The sequence below is a fragment of the Melanostigma gelatinosum genome (assembly GCF_949748355.1).
Source record: "Melanostigma gelatinosum genome assembly, chromosome: 7".
NCBI lineage: Eukaryota > Metazoa > Chordata > Actinopteri > Perciformes > Zoarcidae > Melanostigma > Melanostigma gelatinosum.
The window spans coordinates 4,471,617-4,493,733 of NC_136640.1; the positions used below are offsets into that span (position 1 = coordinate 4,471,617).

Here is a 22,117-nt window from a genome sequence, read left to right on the forward strand (position 1 = left end):
CCTTCTACCATTAAACCTCAGGGAACGTTTCCGCCTCACTGACACCACCTGCTGTTCAACGAGGGGAACGTTGTTTCATCGGGATATTTGTCAAACTTTGGGAAATAAACCTGAACTATCGATTTTAGTGCTAAAAGTTTGTAAAAACAGGACAGTGTCTTATTTTCAGTTCTATTTTATTATAACTTTTGTTTTAAAGGGGTTGACAATGAGTGATGTTTTTATTGACAACAAGGCTGCTGTTAAAAACATACAGTTAACAAGCTGTGTGACAAACAGCCTGTAGACATTCAAACAAAACCAGCTGAAGTCATACAAAACAACCGGATCCAGACACTTTTCTATTTCAAATCAGCAGATACGTTGCAGAGTATTTTGGGTGGAATGTGTTGCTTGTGTTGTCTACAAAAGATGGTTTCATGTGCTAGTATTTAAACATTGCATTATTTTTGTCTATATTGAGTTTTTTTAAAAGCCCAGATTAATAATCAAACATATATCAATCAACAGAGTTTCTTCTCCAGGTGAGCGTGATTTACCTTCCTGGACACACAGGTGTGTACTTTCGTCTTCAGACTGTTGCTAACAGTGCTGCTAAAACGGACTAAATGAAGCAATGAAACAATATGATGGACCGTTTGTGAGGGCACCTTTACTCCCGCTCTGCTATGGCAACCAGGTGGGTTTCAATCTCTGCCTCCGACAGCATCCTACAGGAGGTGAGGAGGGAAGAAAAAGAGGAAGATTTGAACAATAACCAGAGGAATAAAACAAAGAGTAAGGACTGAACAGTGAAAGACGCAAGGCAGATAATAACACAAACAACTTCTTGCATTTTAATATCACTAAAAGATAATGCACTCTACTTGTTTTTCCAGTCGTGACATCCAACATGATCAGAGGAAATCCATCATACAACTCCTGACTATTTGACAGAATATCTCATCTTAAAGGGCCAGCGTGTAGGATTTGGCGACATCTAGCTGGGTGAGGTTGCAGATTGCAACCAACTGAAACTTCGACGATGTGCCAGCCATGTAGGAGAACTACAGTCGCCGACGTGAAAACATGAATGTCGCTATCTAGAGCCAGTGTTTGGTTTGTCCGTTCTGGGCTACAGTAGAAACCTGGCGGCTCATTCTAAGGTAACAAAAACACAAAAATTCTTATTTTCAGGTGATTGTACACCAAAGAATACATTTGTATTATTTTATATTCCATTTCTGCCAACAGACCCCCCCTAAAAGTAAACACTGTCCCTTTAAATAAATTGACAGTAGGTCTGAGTGAAGTTACCTGAACTTAGGTTTCTCCTTGGTGACCACGCCGATCTCCAGATCACTGGCCTTGAAGTCCAAGGACAGGACGGAGGACAGACATGTTATAGCCATCTGGAAAAAGAAGGAAAAGTTAGGTGAGTATGTTTGAACACACAGACGCCTCAGGAACACTTCACAGGGTTTCCCTCTACCTGTACGGTCCTGTCGTGGGTCAGTTCTGGCTTTTTCTTCAGTTTCTTCTCCAGGTAGCTGTTGGCCTCCGTCTGTTTGGCACCGACTGATGTGGCTCTGAAGCCACAGTAGTAGCCTGCAGGGTCACACTTAAACAGGACAGGGCCCTGCTGGGGGTCTATGGCCACCAAGATCATACCTGCAGGGAGCAGAAGGAGCACAAGAGGATGAAAGGAGGCAAAACCTTCATATGCATATCCCTCAAATTATGAGGATATACTGTATATTCAGACACTTTTCAATGATCCCTTTCAAGCTCTTGCAGTGGGATTAAATTACAGCATAGATGATTTGATCATTTGATTAGAGAATAGATTGAAGAAGAAAGAGGGAGTTGTTGATCAGAGGCAGAAATCAAGACCCCCCCCACCCCCACTCACAGCAGCCAAGAGGCCTCATTTCGGCGTTCTGCGTGTAGACCTGGGAGATTTCAGCCAACCTGCGACACAACATGTCTGCCATGATGTCATAACCAAATTTATATTTCCATTCTCCTGCTTCCGCTCGGGCCCGGTGAACCTGGGAGCGACTGTCCCCTGCAGAAAACAGAAGAGGGCCCATGAATATTAAATAATCTTCCAGACATAATCACAGTAAACCAACAAGAATGTCGCCCAGACTAACGCCCCATGAACAGTATATTACACTTTGTCTACCAGTGGTTTGTCATCCTTATTTTAAGAAATTGAAGGAGCCAGGCTTTCTGATCCTGGTCACATTTGTTCATGATCATTACATGAAAGTATTACAGCTATACTCGAACAATGATACTTACCGCCGTGCCCAGTCATCACACAGCCAATGCGAGGGGTTAGTTTGAACATGTTGGTCACAGTGGAAGAGTCCAGCAGCTTGTCCTGCAGTCAGAATAAGGACAACTCATATTACATAGTAATATTATGCCGACACGCCTCAATGTACCACGGTGCATGTGAAAATATTGACGCCGCATTTACAACAAACACATTATGATCAGATAGGACTATCCCTGATTATGAAGTTTCAGACATTGAAATTGACAGTGAATGGACAAAATACAACTTTCGACAAAATAAAAGTCGTCTCTGGCTTGGTAATGTGAGAACTGGCATTTGTTTTTATTGGCAGCGTCTTGTTCATATACTTGACCGTCAAGTCAGCAACAAGCTGGAGTCACGACTCCCGACAGGCTTCACTGCTTCGCTTGAATTCAGATCATCATCATCCAAGTGTGTGTGTGTGTGTGTGTGTGTAATATCTCACAGGTATTTTCTTTTGTGTCACCACCACAGCGCTGTCTGTCCCCCGGATCCCCACAGACGTCAACCCACTCTGGGAGACGGCTTTGAAGGCATACTCTGCGTGACAGCATGACACACAGACAGAAAGAAAAATAAAAGAATAAGAATAGAAGGTTTATTAATGTGACAGTGTGGGCATTTGATATCCTGTTCCATCAGTGGAGAACTGCACGTTTGCTCCAATAAGCAGAACTTAACATACTTTAACCTGTTAAATCAAATGTAGTTTTACCTAAAAATGGCGGAGTATAGGCTATTAAAATAGAACCTCGGGTTTAACCATACGTAGTCATCGTGAACCCCCTAGTTTGTCAACTGCCATTTGGGTTTCAGAGCCTCGACTTCTGCATTTTGGCCGCCGCCATCTTGGTTTTTGCAACCAGAAGTGATACAGGAGGGTGGACCGTTACAATTAACTTTAAATCACTGCTTCATAGTCTATTCTACTCTACCCGGGACCAAAATGTACGAAATGAACATCGTGTTGTATTGAAGATGACTTAAAATTAGAGACTCTTGACGTTTACTGAGGTTACGTTAATATATCAAGTGAGAGGTACAGGGTCATTTTCTATTAAAGCCGATAGATAGAGCATCTATCAACAACTAACCAGCTGTTCATTATGTTTAATAAAGTTGCCAAATATGCTTCTATAAACCTGTAAAAGGATCAGACATATAGCTGTTTATTTAGGTTTGTTGGCTTCACTTTTCAGACCATCTGGGTTTAAACTAAATACTAAAAACACAATAAATGGATGCAAATGTTGATGCTAACTACACTGTACCGGACAAGCTAATAACGTCAGCATTATTATAATGTGCTTGCGTGTTGTCTGCAGCCTAATAATAACAGTGTCGTTAACTGCTGGTGGTAATGGTACAGTTAGACTTTAAGTACAGTCATGCTGCAGCACCAGAACAACACCGGAGAAAGTGTCTCTCTTACCGACTTGGTAGAGGCGGCCCTCCGGAGAAAAGATGGTGATGTGTCGGTCGAAGCCTGGGTTTGAACCGCGGGACATGTTTGTTTCTTCTCCTGGTGTCCTCAGATGAACTTCACACGGATCGTAATAATAATATGTCTTTATATCGTCCTGTGTTGTCTTTTAGACGGTCAGTTGAGAGGAAACAACATGCTTTAGCTGCTACTGAACGACAGGCAGGATAATGGAGATACTTCCCAAAGACAGTTTGTTTCTTTACTTTCTCTTTCATTTATAGTTCGCAGAGGTGGCCTCGCTACTATTGGATGGCAGCAATAAGGAAGTCAAGTGACTCTACCAGTTGGACTGGCCCTCTCGCGCTCGCGCTCTCTCTCTCTCTCTCTCTCTCTCTCTCTCGCTCGCGCTCTCCCTCGCTCTCTCTCTCTCTCGCTCGCGCTCTCCCTCTCTCTCTCTCTCTCTCTCTCTCTCTCTTTTCCACCTGTGAAACTGGACACGCGCGTCTTTACAGACGCTCAGATTGTGTGAGCAGAAATATTAGGTTGGAAGTGTTGAATGGAGAGGAGCGAGGCACCGACACCAGACATCCCTCTCTCTGTCTCGCGCGCGCTGTCTCTCCCTCTCTCGCTCGCTCTCTGAGCGTCTCCGCGGTCACTTGGCTGCCTCACACTCGGGCCAAATGTCGGGCCGCCGGGTTGGCTTCTGTCTCAGCGATAAGAAGCGCAGGAGGATGAACCTGGACGCCTTTGCGGTCTTCTGTGAGTAAGTTGAATCCGACTTTTTAATTTATATCTGGTAAAAGTGAATGGGCCCCTCTCAGGTTCTCAGAATGGGGCCCTTCTTAAAAGATATTCAAAGGGGTCCCAGAGCAAAAACGACACATCTTGATTTCATTGTATTTTACGCAGTATATATCTCAGTTTAACTCTTGTAACACCCTCAATATAATCGAGTGTACACAGTTGTGCAATCCTTTATCAACATGAATGATTGATGAGCTATATTGCTATACAGGACAAGCCCCATCCATTGCCAACCCTGTTCAGGTGACTCCTGCTATCATCTCCATTCAATTATAAACATTTCTTGCAGGGGCCATGGAGTGGAAGTGGTGGAGGTAAGTGTTATTTTCTTCTTCACATATTAACATGAAATCAATATAATCTAAAAGATGTATAATAAGGCACGAGGGAAAGGTCAAGTGTGTGGTGGAAAATGAGGAAGTTCATCTGTGTGTGTGTGTGTGTGTGTGTGTGTGTGCATGTGAAGACGGCTTGACGTCTGTCGCATGATTTTCTTTGTCTCGATGCCAGGACACACACACACGTATACAGAATTCTATTGTAGAGGAAGCAGTAGTTTGGGAACACTGTGCACACACACACACACACACACGTGTGTCATGTACAGATGCGCACAACTCTAGTAGTCCTTGTCACAGCCACCTGCAGCCCCTCCTGCTTCAATCTACTATTGGGGCAAAACTGTGAACAATGGCAGCCTGGTTGTAACTGCTCAGACATTTCCCTGAATATCTGCAGGAGCATGAGGGACTTTTACACACAAGCAGGCACAAATATCAGAAACAAAAACAGCCAAATTAATAGTAGGATCACATCAGTTGGGAGGGAGTCCTTTGCTGTCAGCCTCTATACTGCATTTAACACTGTCGGACTGCGTTGTTGACTGCAGCAGTGTGAATCATGGAAAAATATGGAAAACAATGGTGTCCATAGTTCAGTTTAAGTAAAGAGGCAGTGGCTTTCAGACTTGTTTTAGGTGACACTCTTCATACATGAAGATAGCATAAACAGGGTCTTTACATTTACATTCCATAAAACTCCCAGAACTCTATGCTGAAATCATTCATGTCATGTATTCAAGGATCATTTATTGTCATTATGCCTCACACAGGGATGGACAAGGAAATTCAGGTGTGGCCCATTTGTTACACAACAAACAGAGTATAGTGCGTCTTTTGAATTTGCATCATAAGGAATGTAAACATGCAGCAACATAGGCACTGGGCAGATAATATGGCCGACATCTTCACATTAATACAATTCAACATGAGGAAAACATTGTCCATCAACGGTCACTGATGTTTGAGCACCGAGCATATAGCACACATGAAGAAACGGTGACTCATTAAGCACAGGTGTAACTAATAAGATTACGCCAGCGACTGGGCCCCGCTGAGGGACAGAGCTATCGTCAGGGTTAGTCGTCACACCTGCTTTTCTTGCTGTGACTCGTCTGTAATGACAGAGGTCAATCTTTTGTGTTACGGCGCAGACTAAGAGCCGAGACTCCTTATTGTAGAATATTACGTTGACTCTAAACAAGAGTCGGTTTGCTTTTCTTCAACACACGTTGGTGACCCAAGCATGTGAGGAAAAAAGTGAAATTTACCACCGGACTGCACACAATAGTTTATTGTCGTCATTTTCATACATTTCCAATCATTACCCAACTTCAAGCAATATCAAAAGTGTCAGCTCCACTATGTAGGATGTAAGAGTGTGTTTGTTTGTTTTCGTCCGTCAGATTGACCTCACTCAGCCACTGGTGCACCAGGGACCCTTCGACATCATCGTTCACAAGCTGTCTGATGTCATCGTGGACGCCGAGCACGACAGCCAATCGCAGCAGGTCCTTGCCAACTTCCAGGTAAGGATGAGAGGTATTTGTATGCTGCTGCTTGCTTGTTAACGAGCCGTTTATCAGTCATTCCTGCTGGAAAGAATCTGTGTTCCACATTGCAGAGCTATGTGTCGGCTCATCCCAGCACAGTGCTTCTGGACCCGCTGCCCGCCATGACCCAGCTACTCGACCGCTTTGCCTCTTACCAGATCATGAGCGAGCTGCACAAGACACTCCGAGGTGAAGTGCAGCTTCGTGGTGTATGTTGTAGGTTTTCTGCTGCTTGTAGATATATTTATTAACCCTTGCCTCTCCTCGTTATATGCCGTTCCAGCAGACTGGGGCATCTGCAGTCCTCCTTATCTAGTGATCCACAGCGCCGGTGACCTGCCTTCCATTCAACAGGCGTTGATGACCCAGGGCCTAAGCTTTCCTCTCAGTCAGTTCACTCAGCCTTTCACATACTTATTTAGTTATTGTATGTTAAATTGAATAACTTAAGGACGTTTAGATTAACTGTGAGGTAACCACCTCTCAGCTTCTTTGTGTCTGAAGCCTAAAAGCTCATCTGCTGCACTGAAACAATCATACAGACGTATTGGTCGGATCATGGAAGTAGTATCCTTCTTTCCCTTTTGCTTCCGCCTCGTGAAGTAAGACAGGAACCCACAGTCACTTTCTCCTTTTCTCCCCAGTTTGTAAAACCAGAGTGGCCCACGGCTCACTTTCCCATGAGGTGAGTGGGTTTGCTTGAACTTTGTGCTTCACGGGTCTTTTCTTTGCTCTCCATTCATTGTTTAATGTCTGTGCATTATCTGTGTGAGTTGCAGATGTCTCTGATCTTCAGTGCAGGAGGTCTGGCTGACATCCGTCCTCCCTGTGTTCTCCAGAGCTTCGTCAACCACGGGGCTGTTCTGCACAAGGTGTTCGTGGTGGGAGACAGACACTTCTGCGTCGAGAGGCCTTCGCTCAAGAACTTCCCCTCGGGTCCCTGTGGTCAGTCTGCACCTCATCGACAAACTATATTAGATATGTACTTGCCTTTACTTTCTTCCCACCTTGCTGTGTTGTCCTTTCCTTTTTATCCATTTGCCACCCTTCCTTGTCCTTTACTTTTTCTCCTTCCTTTTCCGGCTGTGTCTTTCCCTTTTCTGTCTGGTCTATTCCTTTCCATCCACTTGCGTCCCTTCCTTGTCCTTTACTTTCTACTCCCTTCCTTTCATTTCCTTTCTTTCCTTCCCTTCCTTGTCCTGTCCTGCCATGTCCTTACTGTGTCTTTCCTTTGTCCTATGTTACGCTACCCTGTTGTTCTTTGCTTTGTCTGATGCCTGTTTCCACCCCTTTGTGATTTCTCCCTGCATCCAGACAGGAAGACCATCTTCTTCAACAGCCATCAGGTGTCCAAGCCGGAGTCAAACTCTGATCTCACAGCAGTGAGTAATAATACTTTATTAATACCCATTCTCTCGCGTTGATATCCTTACCTAAGGGCCAAAATATTGGCAAAACTGAGACGCACACACAACTTGTAAATAGTTTGACATAGCCGTCTACATTCACAGGTAGAGCCTCACCCATTTGGCACCCGACTGGGCTGAGATCCACCCTAAAAATGTTCCCTTTCCCCCCCCTGATCTCTAAGCTGGACGAGCAGATGCCGTGCCTGCCTCCTCCCAGCTCCGAGGCCGTGGCCGCTCTGGTCAGAGAGCTCCGGGTTCAGCTCGGCATGGCCCTGTTCGGCGTGGACGTCATCGTCAGCATTCACACGCACACCCTCACCGTCATCGACATCAACATCTTCCCAGGTACTGCAGCGGCACACACACACACGACAGACTCCCTGAGGTGCACTGATACACTCTTCTCTCTACCAGGCTATGAGGGAGTGCCCCAGTTTTTCTCCTCGCTGCTCAGCCACATCAAGTCAGTGTTGGACAGACAGGCGTCTGCTGGCCCCCCGGCGGCTGATTCTCCTGAGTCAACACAGACCGCAGGAGGTCCATCTGCTGCACCAACCGGCCTTTAAGTCACCTCAGGAAGACGTCGTGCTTTGTACGTGTCTCATCAGCTTCCTGGGGCAAGTGAAGTCATTTGGCATTGGCTTCTTCACTGTTCTGTTGGGACCAAACTCAGCCTTTTCCAAGACTTTGCGTCCATTACAATACGTTATTTATATGTAGTCCGTGACATGACTTGAAGTTAAACTGTAAATGACACTGAGAATGTTGTGCCTTTAAGTGATTTTACTCTATTTACAAACCATAAGGTGACACATAAGGGTTGAACACACTTTCTGTTTATTGATTGAAGCACAGCAGAAGATACAGCAGGCACAAAATACAGCAATCTGATTGGCCAGTGATATTACAAATGGTGTTTTCCTTGGTATTTTGTTCCTTTGTTATTCGAAATGTCCTCTATGCCCTTATGTGGACACCCCCCTCCCCCCCAGAGACATTTCCTTAATCTTTCTTGCTGGCTTGTAAGATACATTTTGTGGAAAGATGTTTGCACAAATATAGAAAAACAGAAAACTACAGCACATGTTTTTTTCTTCTTCATTTATTCTCAAGTGAACAAACACCTCATCTTTGGAATAGACGGTAATGAGCTCGTGGGTGTTGACTGACGATGTGTGTTATCACCACGTGTTTACACAAGTTGACCGACCGGCGACTTTGCCTGGCGTTCAAATACATACATGTTCTGTAAATCTTGGCTGTGTAGAAAAAGAGAAGATTGTATCTGCTATACGAGCACTCTATGATGCACTTTGATAACATTAAAATACATGAAATAATTCATTATTTGGCTAATTATTGCATTCACGTGTGCCGTAGTCTACATTGTGTTATTGCAGTAAGTGGCCCTCCATCAGTTAAACCCTGTAAATCCTGCACTGTGTGCATGTCCACCCTGTGTCCTCATGGGGGCGCTGCTGCTTCATATTTCCTATGACCTTGGCTTACAGACCTTGATATCTGATATTTACACAAATGACATGAGGGCCACGAAATCTGTGACGGAACACCACTGAGCATTTATCGACGCTGTAGTCAGCGTTGCTGTTACCGAAAGACAACAAAATGGCTTTTAGTGACTCCCTCTTCCCTCGTCTCCTCCTTGGCTTGTTCAGATAAGAGTGCAAAGCTGGCTGAGAACCTGGAGTGACACTTTTAGACCTTGTAAGCTCTAAGTACATTGCATCCCGTGGCCACACGCTAACCACGCTCAAGACAAACTCGACATCCGACCCGAGTGTCAGAAATGTCTACGTCCTCCGTGTTCTGTCCGTGTCACCCTGGGTTCGTCACAAACAGTCTGGTTTTAACAGTGCGAGAGCCAAATGAAACACAATCCTTTGTTTCTACTTTATCGTCAAAGGAACTGGGAGGAAATCATGACTTAACACCTGTGTAACACCTGTGTGTTACATCAGTAATACCTATCGTTAACAGTCAGAACAGCAGGAACAGCTTACACGTAGTTATTGCACAAACTATACATTGAAGTACACATATTACTGAGAGAAGGGAATCTGTTTTGAACACACCATCGAGGATGATTCCTCCAGAGAAGAGGAAAGCTGCTTGCCAGTGTGTGTGCATGACTCACATTTCAAAGAGGATGGTGTTTGTGTGGTTGGCAATCGGCAGTCAAAAGTAATATTTGAATTAATAGCGCTGGAAGCGTTGCATCTATGGCGTTTTACAAATCACCTGTCTACCATACAAACAGCATTTACAGGTACTGCGACAGAGTGGAGATGGACACGAGGAACTGTTCAGATTTTCTGGAAATAATAGCGTCTCTTTTTCCTCAACGCGAGGAAACGGAGACAGCTTTTTCCAGGTAACATGAAAGCACAAATCAAACAACAAGTGTGTACAGCTTCTAGTAATGGCCTTTTACAGATTCACGTCCGGAAGACATATCTCTGTGTGCTCCGGGGATCTGAAGGCTGTGAAATGGAAAATGTGTGAGCTGAATGTGTGACTGTGAATGAGTGAACGGGTTTTGTCAGTCTGCTGTGTGTGTGTGTGTGTGTGTGTGTGCGTGTTTTATCCTCTGTGAAGCTCCCTCAGCTCTGCAGCGACTTTGCGCAACTCTGCTTCAATCTCCAGCAGCTCCTGTGGACCGAAGATATGAGAATGTTTGACCCAGCAAAACAGGACACATTGTGCTTTAGATTACAGCCTGTAAATAACAGTGAAAATATGATTAATTTATGATGTACCGGTGGAAACGACTGGATACCTGCTGGTAGGTAGAGTAACACAGGAATAAATCAACGTGTAATTACTCTTTTAACGACCTGGTACATGTTGAATATGCTTCAGAAAGGGTTACAACTATAATAGCTATATAAATCTTCACAATGGAAAAAAACAAGATCTGTAGAGTGTTGCATTCTGGGTATGAGGATGCAAACTTCATTGTTGCTAGTGTGTACCCCTTCATACCAGTGAGCCATGGCTAATTAAAGTTTTTTTAAAACGTGTTGTTTAGCAGACACCTGTATCTGTTCATGGATCAAATTATTTTCATTGCTGTTCAAGAAGTCTGTCAGTAACATGTCACCTACATATTTGTCCAGGTATGGAGAGGCCAATCCCTTCTTGGACATTTTTGTGAAAAGAAATATGTACGGTAGTCAATGGCGAAAGACAAATATATGTTTGAACCCGTTTGTATTGTGCCATGAATTATTACACATTTGATGTTTGTCAATTTAAAAGATGATTTTGAACGTCAAGCAAGTCACAGTTTTTGGATTTGTCGTAGCATCATTCAGTCTTGTGTGAAACCGCTTCGTAAACTACATCTCGTCTCGAGCAATATGCGTCACCAGAACGGCCGTTACCGTGGCTTGCTAGCAGCCAGCTAGTTAACATCATATGTGTGTAATTCATGGCACAATTCAAACCGGCTCAAATACATTTTTGTCTCTAGCCATTGACTACCGTGTATATTTTTTCCGAACTAAGGAACCATGGGGGTCAACTGGAAGGGGCGGGGCTTCGCCTCTGTAGTACATACTAATACTTATTTGTGTTAACAAACACAGTCACATATCACTCACCTCCCCTTCATCTTCTTCGGCATCACCGTCTTCCTCCTCCTGCCCCTCCCCGTCCTCTCTAACGTATTCATCCTCGTCTTCGTCCTCATCATTCCCGTCCTTGTACCTCTCACGCTCAAACTGCTGCGTGGCTTCATCACTCGCTTTCTCCATCACTCTCTTCTGCTGCGGCTCCTTCACCTCGACCGCCGCCGCCTCCTTCTTCTTCTTGACTTCATTCTCTGTTTTCTCATCGGGCACCTTGTCGTCCTCGCCCTCCTTCTTCTCCTCTGCCGGCCTCTGATCCACGCCGTCCTCTTCCTTCCCGCCCTGCGTCTCCTGCTCCTCCTCCTCCTTCACCCGTTTCATCTTCCTGACGAGTTCGTCCAGCTCCTCCTGCTTCTCGGTCCGCTCCCTCTCCTGCTCCAGCTTGCTCTTGCTCTCCTGCTCCTTGAACAGCTCCTTTAGCTCCTTCTCCACCTTCTCCCTCTCCACCATCAGCTCCACCTCGTTCTTCCTCCTCTCCTCGAACCTCTGCTTCTCCGAGTCCTCCGCCGGATCTCCCTCCTTCACTTTGTCCTCCTTTTCCTTCTTCTCCTCCACCTCTTCCTTCTGCTCTGGTGCAGAGCCTCTCTGGATCTCCCTCTCCTTCACTGCCTCGTAGCGCTTCTTCTTCAGCTCTTTCAGCAGTTCTTTGAGCTCCTCATCATTCCTCTCCGCCTTCCCTTTCTTGGTGATCTCCTCAGCCAGCAGCTCCTCAAGCTCCTTGGCTTGCTCCTCTTCTTTGTCCCTCCCTCTGTGTTCGATCCGTGGCTCCTCCATCATCTTCTCCTTGGTGTCATCTTCCTCTGTCTCCTTTGGAGGGCTGGTCACGTCTCTCTCCTCCTTCGCCTCCTCGTCCCCTTGCTTGAAGTCGCTCTCGTCGTCAGCCAGTTTGTACTCGTATCGCTCCTTGTCTGTCTCTGCAACGGTCAACGGTCAGACTGCAATAATCAGTGCCATGTGTGCGTTTTGGGATGACGATACATCACTTCAAAACTGACTTCATTCATTTCATTCCATCAACAATAAGTGAAACACTAAATCAGAGCTGCTTTGTTTTTGTGAATTTGTTCGTACCATCGTCAGCCAGCCTCTGCAGCTCCCTGAGCAGACCATGATGTCTTTGCACTTCATCAAGTTCCTCTGCAAAAATAATGACACGCAACACTTCAACAACACAATAGCACAAAAATACCAACAGAGTATCGACACACCAAAACAGCATCACAGAATAAATCAATAAGCAAATAAAGCGAAAAGATAAATTGAAAGTTTATCAAATCAAATGTTTAGTCTGTTTTGTCCCACAAAAACTACTTCAATACTTATTTTAGCTCTAAATACTTCTATTTAAATGTTGACGAACAGATAAGTAGAGATGTCACCTGCTAGCCGTGGGCCACACTCATGTTGTGGCCCGTCTTCGTTCAGAGTCTCCTGAATAATGCATTCAACCTACAGAGGCACAATACAAACAAAAGAGACACAACTTGCTTGAGACTTAAAAATAAAAATTATAACAATAAACTGAATGATACGGAATGAATAAGGACTTGTTTCTGACCTTTGCATCATCAAGAGGTGAGGTTACTGGCCGGCTTCCCACTGAGGCACAAAACAAGGAGAATGAGAACACAGATCAATACATTTAGCATTTCTGCATCAGCAGAAAGCTGCACCAAACTGTGTCACGGAGCACCACACATGAACTGCTTTGTGTACTGAGCGATGGTTAGTGCTGCGTGGGTGGAGCTGTTCCCTTATTAAGGTAAGCACAGTTACCTTGGTAAAGCGACACAGCAAAGAAGCTTATCTCTGTGTCCAGGATGCAGATATTCCCAAAGGCTTTAGCTCACAGGTATAGTGAAACAAGGACTTAAATGTCAGCATAGATCACAATCCATGTTCGTCTCGCAGCCCCGTGACCTTTGTATTTTATTGTTATGTATCGGCTGCAAGGGGCCGACTGAGACACAACAACCGTGTTCAATTACTGCGTCTTCATTTCGTCCTGAATCTAAATGTCACACTGTAATATTTTGGTCATGTTAGAAACACGTTTTCTGTTAAATTGACACCAAAATACTTTTACGATTAATCTCTACTGTGATGTGAGGCTGGAACACAACACTGATACTCAGTTTATACCTTCACTGACACAACAAATGTTGTAAGTTTGATCTCATCTCATGTGTCAGCACACAGCCGGATCAGTACAGATCAGGATCAATAGCACTAATTGATACCCCCCAGACACGTGAGCTCTGCATGTCCATGCGATGGTGTGTGTGTGCGCATGTGTGCGTGTTTGTGTGTGTGTGTTTGTGTGTGTCTAAGCTGGGACACCCCGGCCTCATAATTAAACCTGGCTCTGTGTTTTATTGGCTTGTCCTGCTGCCCAACCAAACGTCCATGTTAGAAATTGAGAAAAATCAAAAAGCATCTGTCTAAAACAATAAGGGTTTTGGTGACAAAGTCTGCAAAAAACGTGGATTTAAAAACTAGAGCCACATCTGAGTCAGGCCCATAATGCTCAAAGATGCGCTACAATGCGTTTAGAGTGAGATTAATCCTACTTTTTGCGTTTAATTGACGTCTACAGTGTCCTTTAGAGGTAGAACATCACCGTTTCTGTTCCTGTATGTATAGATTTAGTTGTACTCGGTGTGGGTGTGGCCTGACAGTGATTGTCTTCACTGAGGCAGCTGAACAGTTTCCGGTCTGCTCTATGTATGTTATCTTCCTGTTATAACAGAGCGCGTGACACCACTGCAGACTCCCTATTACTCTGTTTTCATCCGCGGGGGCAGACGTCCCTCTGATATTAACACTACGCTAGAATACACTTGTTTAAAAAAAACAACAACTAATTGCAACGTTTTCACCGCAGCAGGCGCATGGCACCGTGCAGCGCGCGCACACGTGCGCCGTTCCGCTCACCTGTGCGGCGCTTTAATTCGCTTTTATGTTGTTTCAAGAGGATCGTTAATTAAAACAGTAAAATGTATGTTGTGTTTCAAATGTCCACCAACCAGTGACAGCACCGTGAGTCCTGCAGACGGACACGTTAAAGGTAGACGCGTAAGAAATTATGTAACAACGCTTTTGTTTAGCCCGTTAAGTCTAAACCCTCTGAGGCTTGATCTACATCAACACACACCTTCTGTCACATTAAGTCTGATTGTGACGCGTTTATTTGCAGCCTTCTTTAACGATGGTTACATGCCGGTAAAACAATAACAAGGGCTGCAGATGAGGCTCGTCTCCGGCTTAGCTACTCGCATTGTGTACCGTCATTTCATACCTAGCGACACAAACACACGCACACACGCACAATGTAGCGGTGTAGTGCATGTGATAAATAGCCCACTTACCCCCGACGGCAGCCCAGAGAAAAACCGCGGTTATCAGAATTCCCATAGGATCCAGAAAGTGAGGTTCCTGCAGGAGATAACCTTGAAAATAACGGGCTGGATATTACACACCGGCGAGGTGGAGCCGTGTGTGTGTGTGTGTGTGTGTGTGTGTGTGTGTCAGGTGACTTGAGACCAGATCAGAGCCCAAACCCTGTTACGGTGCCAGGGATGTCAGTTGGTCGTCCTGTACTTAGAGTATGTCAGCTAGCCCATTTTAATCTTAATTATTATTTATAAAGCACCTCTAAAATCAGATTGTACATTTTACGAAAGTGCTACGACAGACAAAGCAAAACTAAGAGATACAAAATGAGCTTTATAGAAAAATGAAACACATTACCTGTAATCCTGCTCTATTAAAACCCCACTAAACATGCCCAGAGAGAGAATATTATTACAACAGCTATTATGACAGAAGATTATTATAACCATGCAAACACCCATCACCTCCCCTGGCTGCTAATTAATTACTCCAATTACATTAATTACTGATACTGTGCAACAGCTGGTGTGTCACCTCTGGGAGCACTGTATATATTTTATTCCTGTTCTCCATCTCCAGCCCCCCCCCCCCCTTAAGGTGACAAAGTCATTCAGTGTGTTTGATAATGCATTTATAATGTCTTGGCCAGAAAGCAATGCATGAGGCAGAAATTAAACACTTGTCTTTTTATTGGTTATTCGTTATCATTGTACCCCCTCATGACGTTTGGGCGTACATTTGCGATCTCATGGCATTCAACAAAATAAGACATAAATATATTGAGTGACAGTGAACTGCATTATTAAAGGTGTGATCCTCTGCCTCAAAACATCGATGCACTCAATTCAATTGATTTAATTTAATGAACAATGGAGATCATTCGACCCACCAGCAGACGTACAAACATCCTTATGCGTCTTAAAAAGGGACAGTTCACCCAAAATCCAAAATATTATTTTTTTTCATCGTACCTGTAGTGCGAGTTATCAATGTAGCTTATTTAGAGATGTCTGTTTATCTCCAGAACGGGACTACGGTAGATGGGACTCAAAGCGCCAACAAACTACATTTGAAAAACTCAACAGCAAAGTCTCTTTTTTTAGAAATCATGACTCAAGATTATCCACAGACCTTGTCGTGAGCAGTTTCATGTAGGAACTATTTTCTTTCAACCAAAGTCCCTTTAAAGATCTACTTCCTGTCTTGACTTGGTGCTTGCTTTTGTTTGTGTCATCTGGTTTTAGGAGCCGGCCGGGGGGGTCGACTGTGCTGGTTGGGTCCGATGTATTTCAGTGGAGCGTACTTTGGTGTCTCGATGACTTCTAGGCCCAAATAAGGCTGCAGGGCTCGGGGGACACGCACGGTCCCTTCCTGGGGAGAAATACATAAAATAAAAAGCATCATTAACAACACTGATGTTCAGTCAAGTGGTTTCTAAAATGTCTTGAAGTTGGTAGTAGCTGCGATAGAAATCTCAGACAGGTAATGAAATGTGTGAATTATTGTATCAGTCCATGGCCTCTTTTAGTCAGTCAACTAAACTTATTATATCTGTTGTCAAGAAAATGTAAAACCATTTAGCAATATAGAGGTAACTGCAGTCTTATTTCTATATTAATATTTCAGCATTTCTAATGAAATACATTACAATATATATAAAATTGTTTTGACTGACAACAATCACAAGGGGGAGCCAGTTCAACACAGGTGCATGCAAAGAAACACGTGTAGCTCAGTGGAAGGTGGATTCAGTAACATGTTGTTGGAAGAAAATATAGATATATAGTTTTTAAAAGAACACATTTTCAATTTATACTTTGTCTGCAAAAGCAAAAATATTCTGTCTGGGTTTCAGTTGCGGACGTGTGCTTTTTAAAATATTTGTATATATAATAGGGATATCCGACAAAACAATAATATGATATTGGGGCTTTGGTGGATATTATAATATTTATTATGGTTCATATAACAACCTCATTTCAGCCTTTTTTACGACTACCGGTACTCATTGAATCTATTTTGTTATTTTCTTAAGCAGTAAAGGATTCTGCGCGTCCCAGGTTTTTGGGAGCCCTTGTGTGTGAAGTGAGGCTTACTTTGGTCTGGTGGGTTTCCAGGACAGCGATGATGGTTCTGGGGATGGCGCACGCTGTGGCATTCACCTAGAGAGGAATAAAACAAGCATCATGGAGGTGGTACACTGCTGTGAGCTAAACCCTCAGGAACGTACAGCAGCGCTGCCTCGTCTGCAGTCTTACTGTGTGGGCGTACTGCAGGCTGCCGTCCTCTCGCTCATACAGGATGTTGAGGCGTCTGCTTTGGTAGTCTGTACAGTTGGACCCACTGGAAATCTGGCATATATATATATATATATATGCAGCGAGAGAGCGAGAGAGAGGAATTACCCCAAACTAACACCTTTACACAAGTCATAGTCAGCAGATATCTCACATAACGTCCAGTCATTTTCCCATCAGCTGACTTATACAGTAAGTAGGTAACTGATATAATAGCACTGACCTCTCCATAGCCGGCCCTCCCAGGCATCCAGGCTTCAATGTCATACTTCCTGTGTGCTGGAGGACCCAGTTCCTGTGTCGGCATGTCCAGCACTCTAACAGTAAAAATATAGAGCCACAACTCATACAACTATCCTAAATATCATGTAAAATGTAATAGATGTATGAAAGAACAGGGTGACTTAGATTGTGACTATGTATGTGTGTGTGCATGTGTGTGTGTGTACTAACCTGTAGTGTAGTTCCAGTGCAGAGAACATTTCTTTCTGCAAAGAGATAAACTCCTCCAGCAGCTGAGAGCTTTCCTCTCCCGTCTCATCTGCTGTCACTCCAAACATCTCTACCTGGACACACACACACACACACACACACACACACACACACACACACACACACACACACACACACACACACACACACACACACACACACACACACACACACACACACACACACACACACACACACACACACACACACACACACACACACACACACACACAGTTAATTACAAAGCTCGTCAGCATAATCATGGAGTAGGCACTTGTTTATGATCTTTAAAATGATTTGCAATCAATTGCAGGTTTGTTTAGCGGCTAACAAAGAGCAAAATGCATTATCATATTTCCATCCAAGCTACTGTAACCTTGTTGAAGTGATGCACTCTGTAGAGCCCCCACGTCTCTCTGCCCGTGTCCGTCTCGGCTCTGTAGCAGGTGCTGCTGCACACCGTCCTGCAGCGGGAGGCGAGACGTCATGTCAGCATGAATTACTCCACTACATCTGTAGCATAACGAGGAGCGAGGGGAGCTTCTCACCTGACAGGCAGGTCCGTCCAGTTTACTGCATGGTCCATGAAATAGCCTGGAGAACAGAGACACGCGACATATAGCTACTTAATACACATGTAAAATGGATGTAAAATATTGTTAAACATGTTACTTTATTACTAAAACATCTGCATTACCATCATAAGCACCTGTAATATCGAGTAAACTAACTGGAACTCCAGCATTGTTGGCTATTGTGTAAATCCAACATACTTTTTTTCAGTTCCAGTCCAGAAAAAAGTGTTTGTCAAAGTCTTTGCAAGTTTTTTCTGGGTGAAACTCTGAGTTTACAAAACTATAAGATCACAAAAAAGACGTATATTAAACATTTGATGAACTATGTAGTGAGCGCTTTACAACATCTTCCCCAAAAGACTGTTTCACAACCAAACTACGTGGGCGTGTCTCACTGAGATCGCCGTAATTAGACTCTCGCTCAAGTTGAAGTTGGACAGAGCAATGCTGCAAAACACACGAGGTCACCAAACTTCATGAACCAATAAGAGTGATACAGCTTCTCTGCCACAACAGGTGCAATAAAGCCAAGAAGAGGATCAGAGAGATGTTAATCAACGACTGGTACCGATAAGCATTCGTACTGGTCATGTATTGTTAGAAGGAAATTAAAACCTCATGGTGATTGCAACACAATAACACTCACCTGCCACTCCGACCTCTCCGGTCCCTGCCAGGTTGAGGTCTGGGAAGCGGGCCTGGTCCAGAGAATAGACCTGAGAGCGATGGGCGTTGGGCTGCATCCCACATCCCTCCTGGAGGTGGAGAGAACAGAAGGATGCAGAGAACGAAGGGAGGAGGGGTCAGCGAGAGTGGGATATTGAGTGGCTTAAAAGACGCTTTGGTCTTTAAACAGTTATGTCCGAGTGTTTTGATGCAAAATATTTTATGAAAAGCATTCAGGATAACTCTATAGAAATAGACCATCTACTCTCTGATGGTCTCGTTTAGTTATGTAGGTCATATAGAGAGGATCAGCATTACATTGAGACTGTTTCATAACCAGTTAAAGTTCCTCACACGACATTATAGAAACAGATGGAACACTCACAAACACTGCCCCCTTCATCATGTCGGGTACAACCATGGGAATGAAGCTCTGTAGGAGTCAAAGGGAAGTTTGTTCTCATATGTATAATAACAGAATAGGCGTGCACCCTTTATAACTAATATTTCCAAACACAGGCTTACCCGTCGCTGCAGTGTGTCCAGAGCAAAGTTTTGGAGTGCAGTCTGGAGTCTGGCCCCGGCTCCCCGTAGATAGTAGGACCTGTGGCCTGAGACATGAGCCAGATGTCTGCAGGAGGTATTAGATAGATTATATTAGGCAAGTTGTTAGATATTATGGTATTAACATATTCAAAGAACAAGACTAACATCCTCAGTTTATCCTTCAATCATGTGAACACAAGGCGTAATCCTATAGTACACAAGCAACTGGAATATCAAGTGAGACAAGTCCTCAAAACCAACGATCAGAGGCGTCCTCACCTCTGCCGGATGAGACCTAACTCCTCCCCCAACTCTACATGGCCTCTGGGCTTGAAGTCAAACTCTATAGCAGAGAAAGCAGATTATGAGATGTGTCATTGTATACAAACAATGATAAAGCACTTTTAGATTATTACTCACCTGGTTTCTGTCCAACCAGCTCCACCACCCTCGCCTGGCTCTCGTCTCCAACTGGCTGAAAAAAAGGAAAGAGGAACTTTAAGACATTTCTCACTCGGTTTTTCTTTTAAAAGACACACTTCACAGAAGAATCTCTCCCCACATGCTCTGGACAAAGTGTGTGTGTGTGTGTGTGTGTGTGTCCTCACCACATCAGGGTGCGAGGCGTTGGGCAGTCTGAGCGCTCGTCCGTAGTGCTCCTGGTCCAGCTCCGTCTCTTTGGAGTACAGTTGGTTCAGTCTGCTGCGGATCTCGCGGCCCTTCTGCAGAGCCTGAGTGTACTCTGGAAGCTGCGTGGTGAACCACAAGCAGTCAGAACTGGTCCCACGTGGGACTTTACCACCGACCAGTACACTGACTGGGGAGCAGCAAGACCAAGAATGACTGATTCAATAACAAAGCATTAAAGAGTTTAAATTCTTAAGTGGCAAACTTACATTACCAAGGGATTTCTTGTCGTTCTTGGCCTGTGAAGAAACAATATTTATGTGACAATCATGGAAAAATCGATATATATTCCAAACAAACAACCTTCATCATATTCGTGGTGACTGTGAGCAGAGCTGTAATAACCTTTACTGACCACTACAGCCTTGACTGTGTCACTGATGTGTCTCTTCTGCTCCTCCAGTCCTGAGATCTCCGTCCTCACTGCCTGGAGCTCCTGCCACACACTCACCTACAATGTGGACACATAACCGATCTATTAGAATGACAGTGGAACATTAAATTACATATTTACACATTCCATGACAATGCTTATAATGGCTCTATGTTTATGTTTGCTTATCTGGTTTTGTCGTCTTTGTTTAGTTGTATTTCAGAGATTCTAACATAGTGGACCAATACAGTTATTTCCTTGAAGGAATACTGTGCTTATAGTTAGGATTCAAACGTTGTAATAACTACTTTATAACAGAATAGAATGCTGGTGAGACAGTTTGAGAGTTTTAAGCCCCCACTCAAAAATGTATTTTGTTTATCGTCACTGTGCACACTGATATATGTTCAGAGTGTGACACTTGAAAACTATTTTCCATATTCACTTGCTGAAGGGTGAAAGTTTATCTGTGCTCACATTGAATCAGAGTTTAAGGCATGAACTCTACATAAATGCAGGATTCGTGACACGACAACAACAAAAACAAGAACAAAAAACATCTGACACAAATACATATCCAATAAATTGCATTTTTATATGTCATAAAACATCTTTAATCCCAATGTTTCTAATTCTGTGTGTGTTATATGACACACCAATCATAGTCCACTCCTCACCCAACAGTACTGCACAATGCAAACTGTTTTACACAAATGCTTTGGCTCAATACATAATATGAATATCATACAGTTATATGTACAGTCTGTGTTTTGATTGTAAGGAGCCCAGAAATGTAACCTCGCAGAAGATTAAGTTGTCACAAAAAGCACTGAATCAGCATCTGAAGAAACACTCACTATACTCCTGACATCGTCCCCTCGCAGGTCTCCCTTCCTATTCTCCACATTCGCTATGACTTTGTCGGTCTCCTCGCACACTGCTCTCATATCCAGCTCGGGCTTGTCGCTGTAACCTTCGCGGACATGCTCGTACAAACTGCTCCGGGCTCCTCCGTGCGAACAGCGGTGCTGCGGGATGCACACACTCGCCCTCTGCCGTGAACATTGTCTGACCACCGGCTTTAACGCAGTCAGTGCAGTGCCTCCAAATCTCACGACCACGCTGATGCAGGTCGCCATGTTTGTCCTGTGGTCAATGTCGCATTCACGGATGTGGGAATTACCGATGCTGTACTCCTGTGTTGTAGGCTCCCGGTCAGCCTTTTCGCCATTCGCTTTCAAATGATGTGCGTTTGAATACTGAATTGTGACGTAAACGAAAGGATAATGTATGATGACAACAACTTTATAATTTGTTCTGTCTTTCTTTGTCGGGTGTGAAACGCCCGTATCAGCCCTGAATGCAGCATTAATGCGGAAGTGAGTATTTCGGAAATAAAATCGAAATATTTTATTTGAAAAAAAGATATCAACTATTTAACGCAACGGTTATCACATAGTGTCAAAGAGGTGAGCGGGGACATATTTAAAAAAAAATTCTCAGTGACAGAAAGAAAACGACTCAGCCCCAAACACAAGTCGTCACGAGCCAAAGGTCAGCCAATCAGATGGGCGGAAGTTTAACGTTGCGGTAATCCGGT

The 22,117-nt window shown here is 44.0% G+C and overlaps 3 protein-coding genes across 3 annotated transcripts; 1 reads left to right on the plus strand and 2 right to left on the minus strand.

Moving 5' to 3' along the window:
- Nucleotides 1–202: 202 nt before the first annotated feature.
- On the minus strand, nt 203–4,052 carry LOC306779460 (proteasome subunit alpha type-6-like). The gene is made up of 7 exons (XM_079271397.1): nt 3,741–4,052; nt 2,754–2,848; nt 2,287–2,368; nt 1,892–2,047; nt 1,472–1,650; nt 1,297–1,391; nt 203–710 (listed from the first exon to the last, which is right to left on the minus strand). Exons 1-7 carry the CDS (start codon nt 3,814–3,816, stop codon nt 653–655), a joined length of 741 nt encoding a protein of 246 aa, XP_079127523.1. The 5' UTR covers nt 3,817–4,052; the 3' UTR covers nt 203–652.
- Nucleotides 4,053–4,414: 362 nt separating this feature from the next.
- On the plus strand, nt 4,415–8,404 carry LOC306779580 (inositol-tetrakisphosphate 1-kinase-like; the record flags this gene model as incomplete). The annotated part of the gene is made up of 10 exons (XM_079271546.1): nt 4,415–4,497; nt 4,828–4,852; nt 6,283–6,405; nt 6,501–6,618; nt 6,716–6,817; nt 7,074–7,114; nt 7,209–7,374; nt 7,744–7,811; nt 8,021–8,183; nt 8,253–8,404. The coding sequence occupies 10 exons, from the start codon at nt 4,415–4,417 to the stop codon at nt 8,402–8,404; spliced, it is 1,041 nt and encodes a 346-aa protein (XP_079127672.1).
- Nucleotides 8,405–15,578: 7,174 nt separating this feature from the next.
- sars2 (seryl-tRNA synthetase 2, mitochondrial) lies at nt 15,579–21,665 on the minus strand. Its single transcript, XM_079271891.1, has 16 exons — nt 21,375–21,665; nt 20,500–20,595; nt 20,354–20,383; nt 20,066–20,206; nt 19,878–19,932; nt 19,737–19,800; nt 19,437–19,542; nt 19,297–19,344; nt 18,892–19,000; nt 18,219–18,264; nt 18,047–18,134; nt 17,632–17,744; nt 17,402–17,495; nt 17,140–17,232; nt 16,978–17,043; nt 15,579–16,252 (listed from the first exon to the last, which is right to left on the minus strand). Exons 1-16 carry the CDS (start codon nt 21,654–21,656, stop codon nt 16,112–16,114), a joined length of 1,572 nt encoding a protein of 523 aa, XP_079128017.1. The 5' UTR covers nt 21,657–21,665; the 3' UTR covers nt 15,579–16,111.
- Nucleotides 21,666–22,117: the final 452 nt, after the last annotated feature.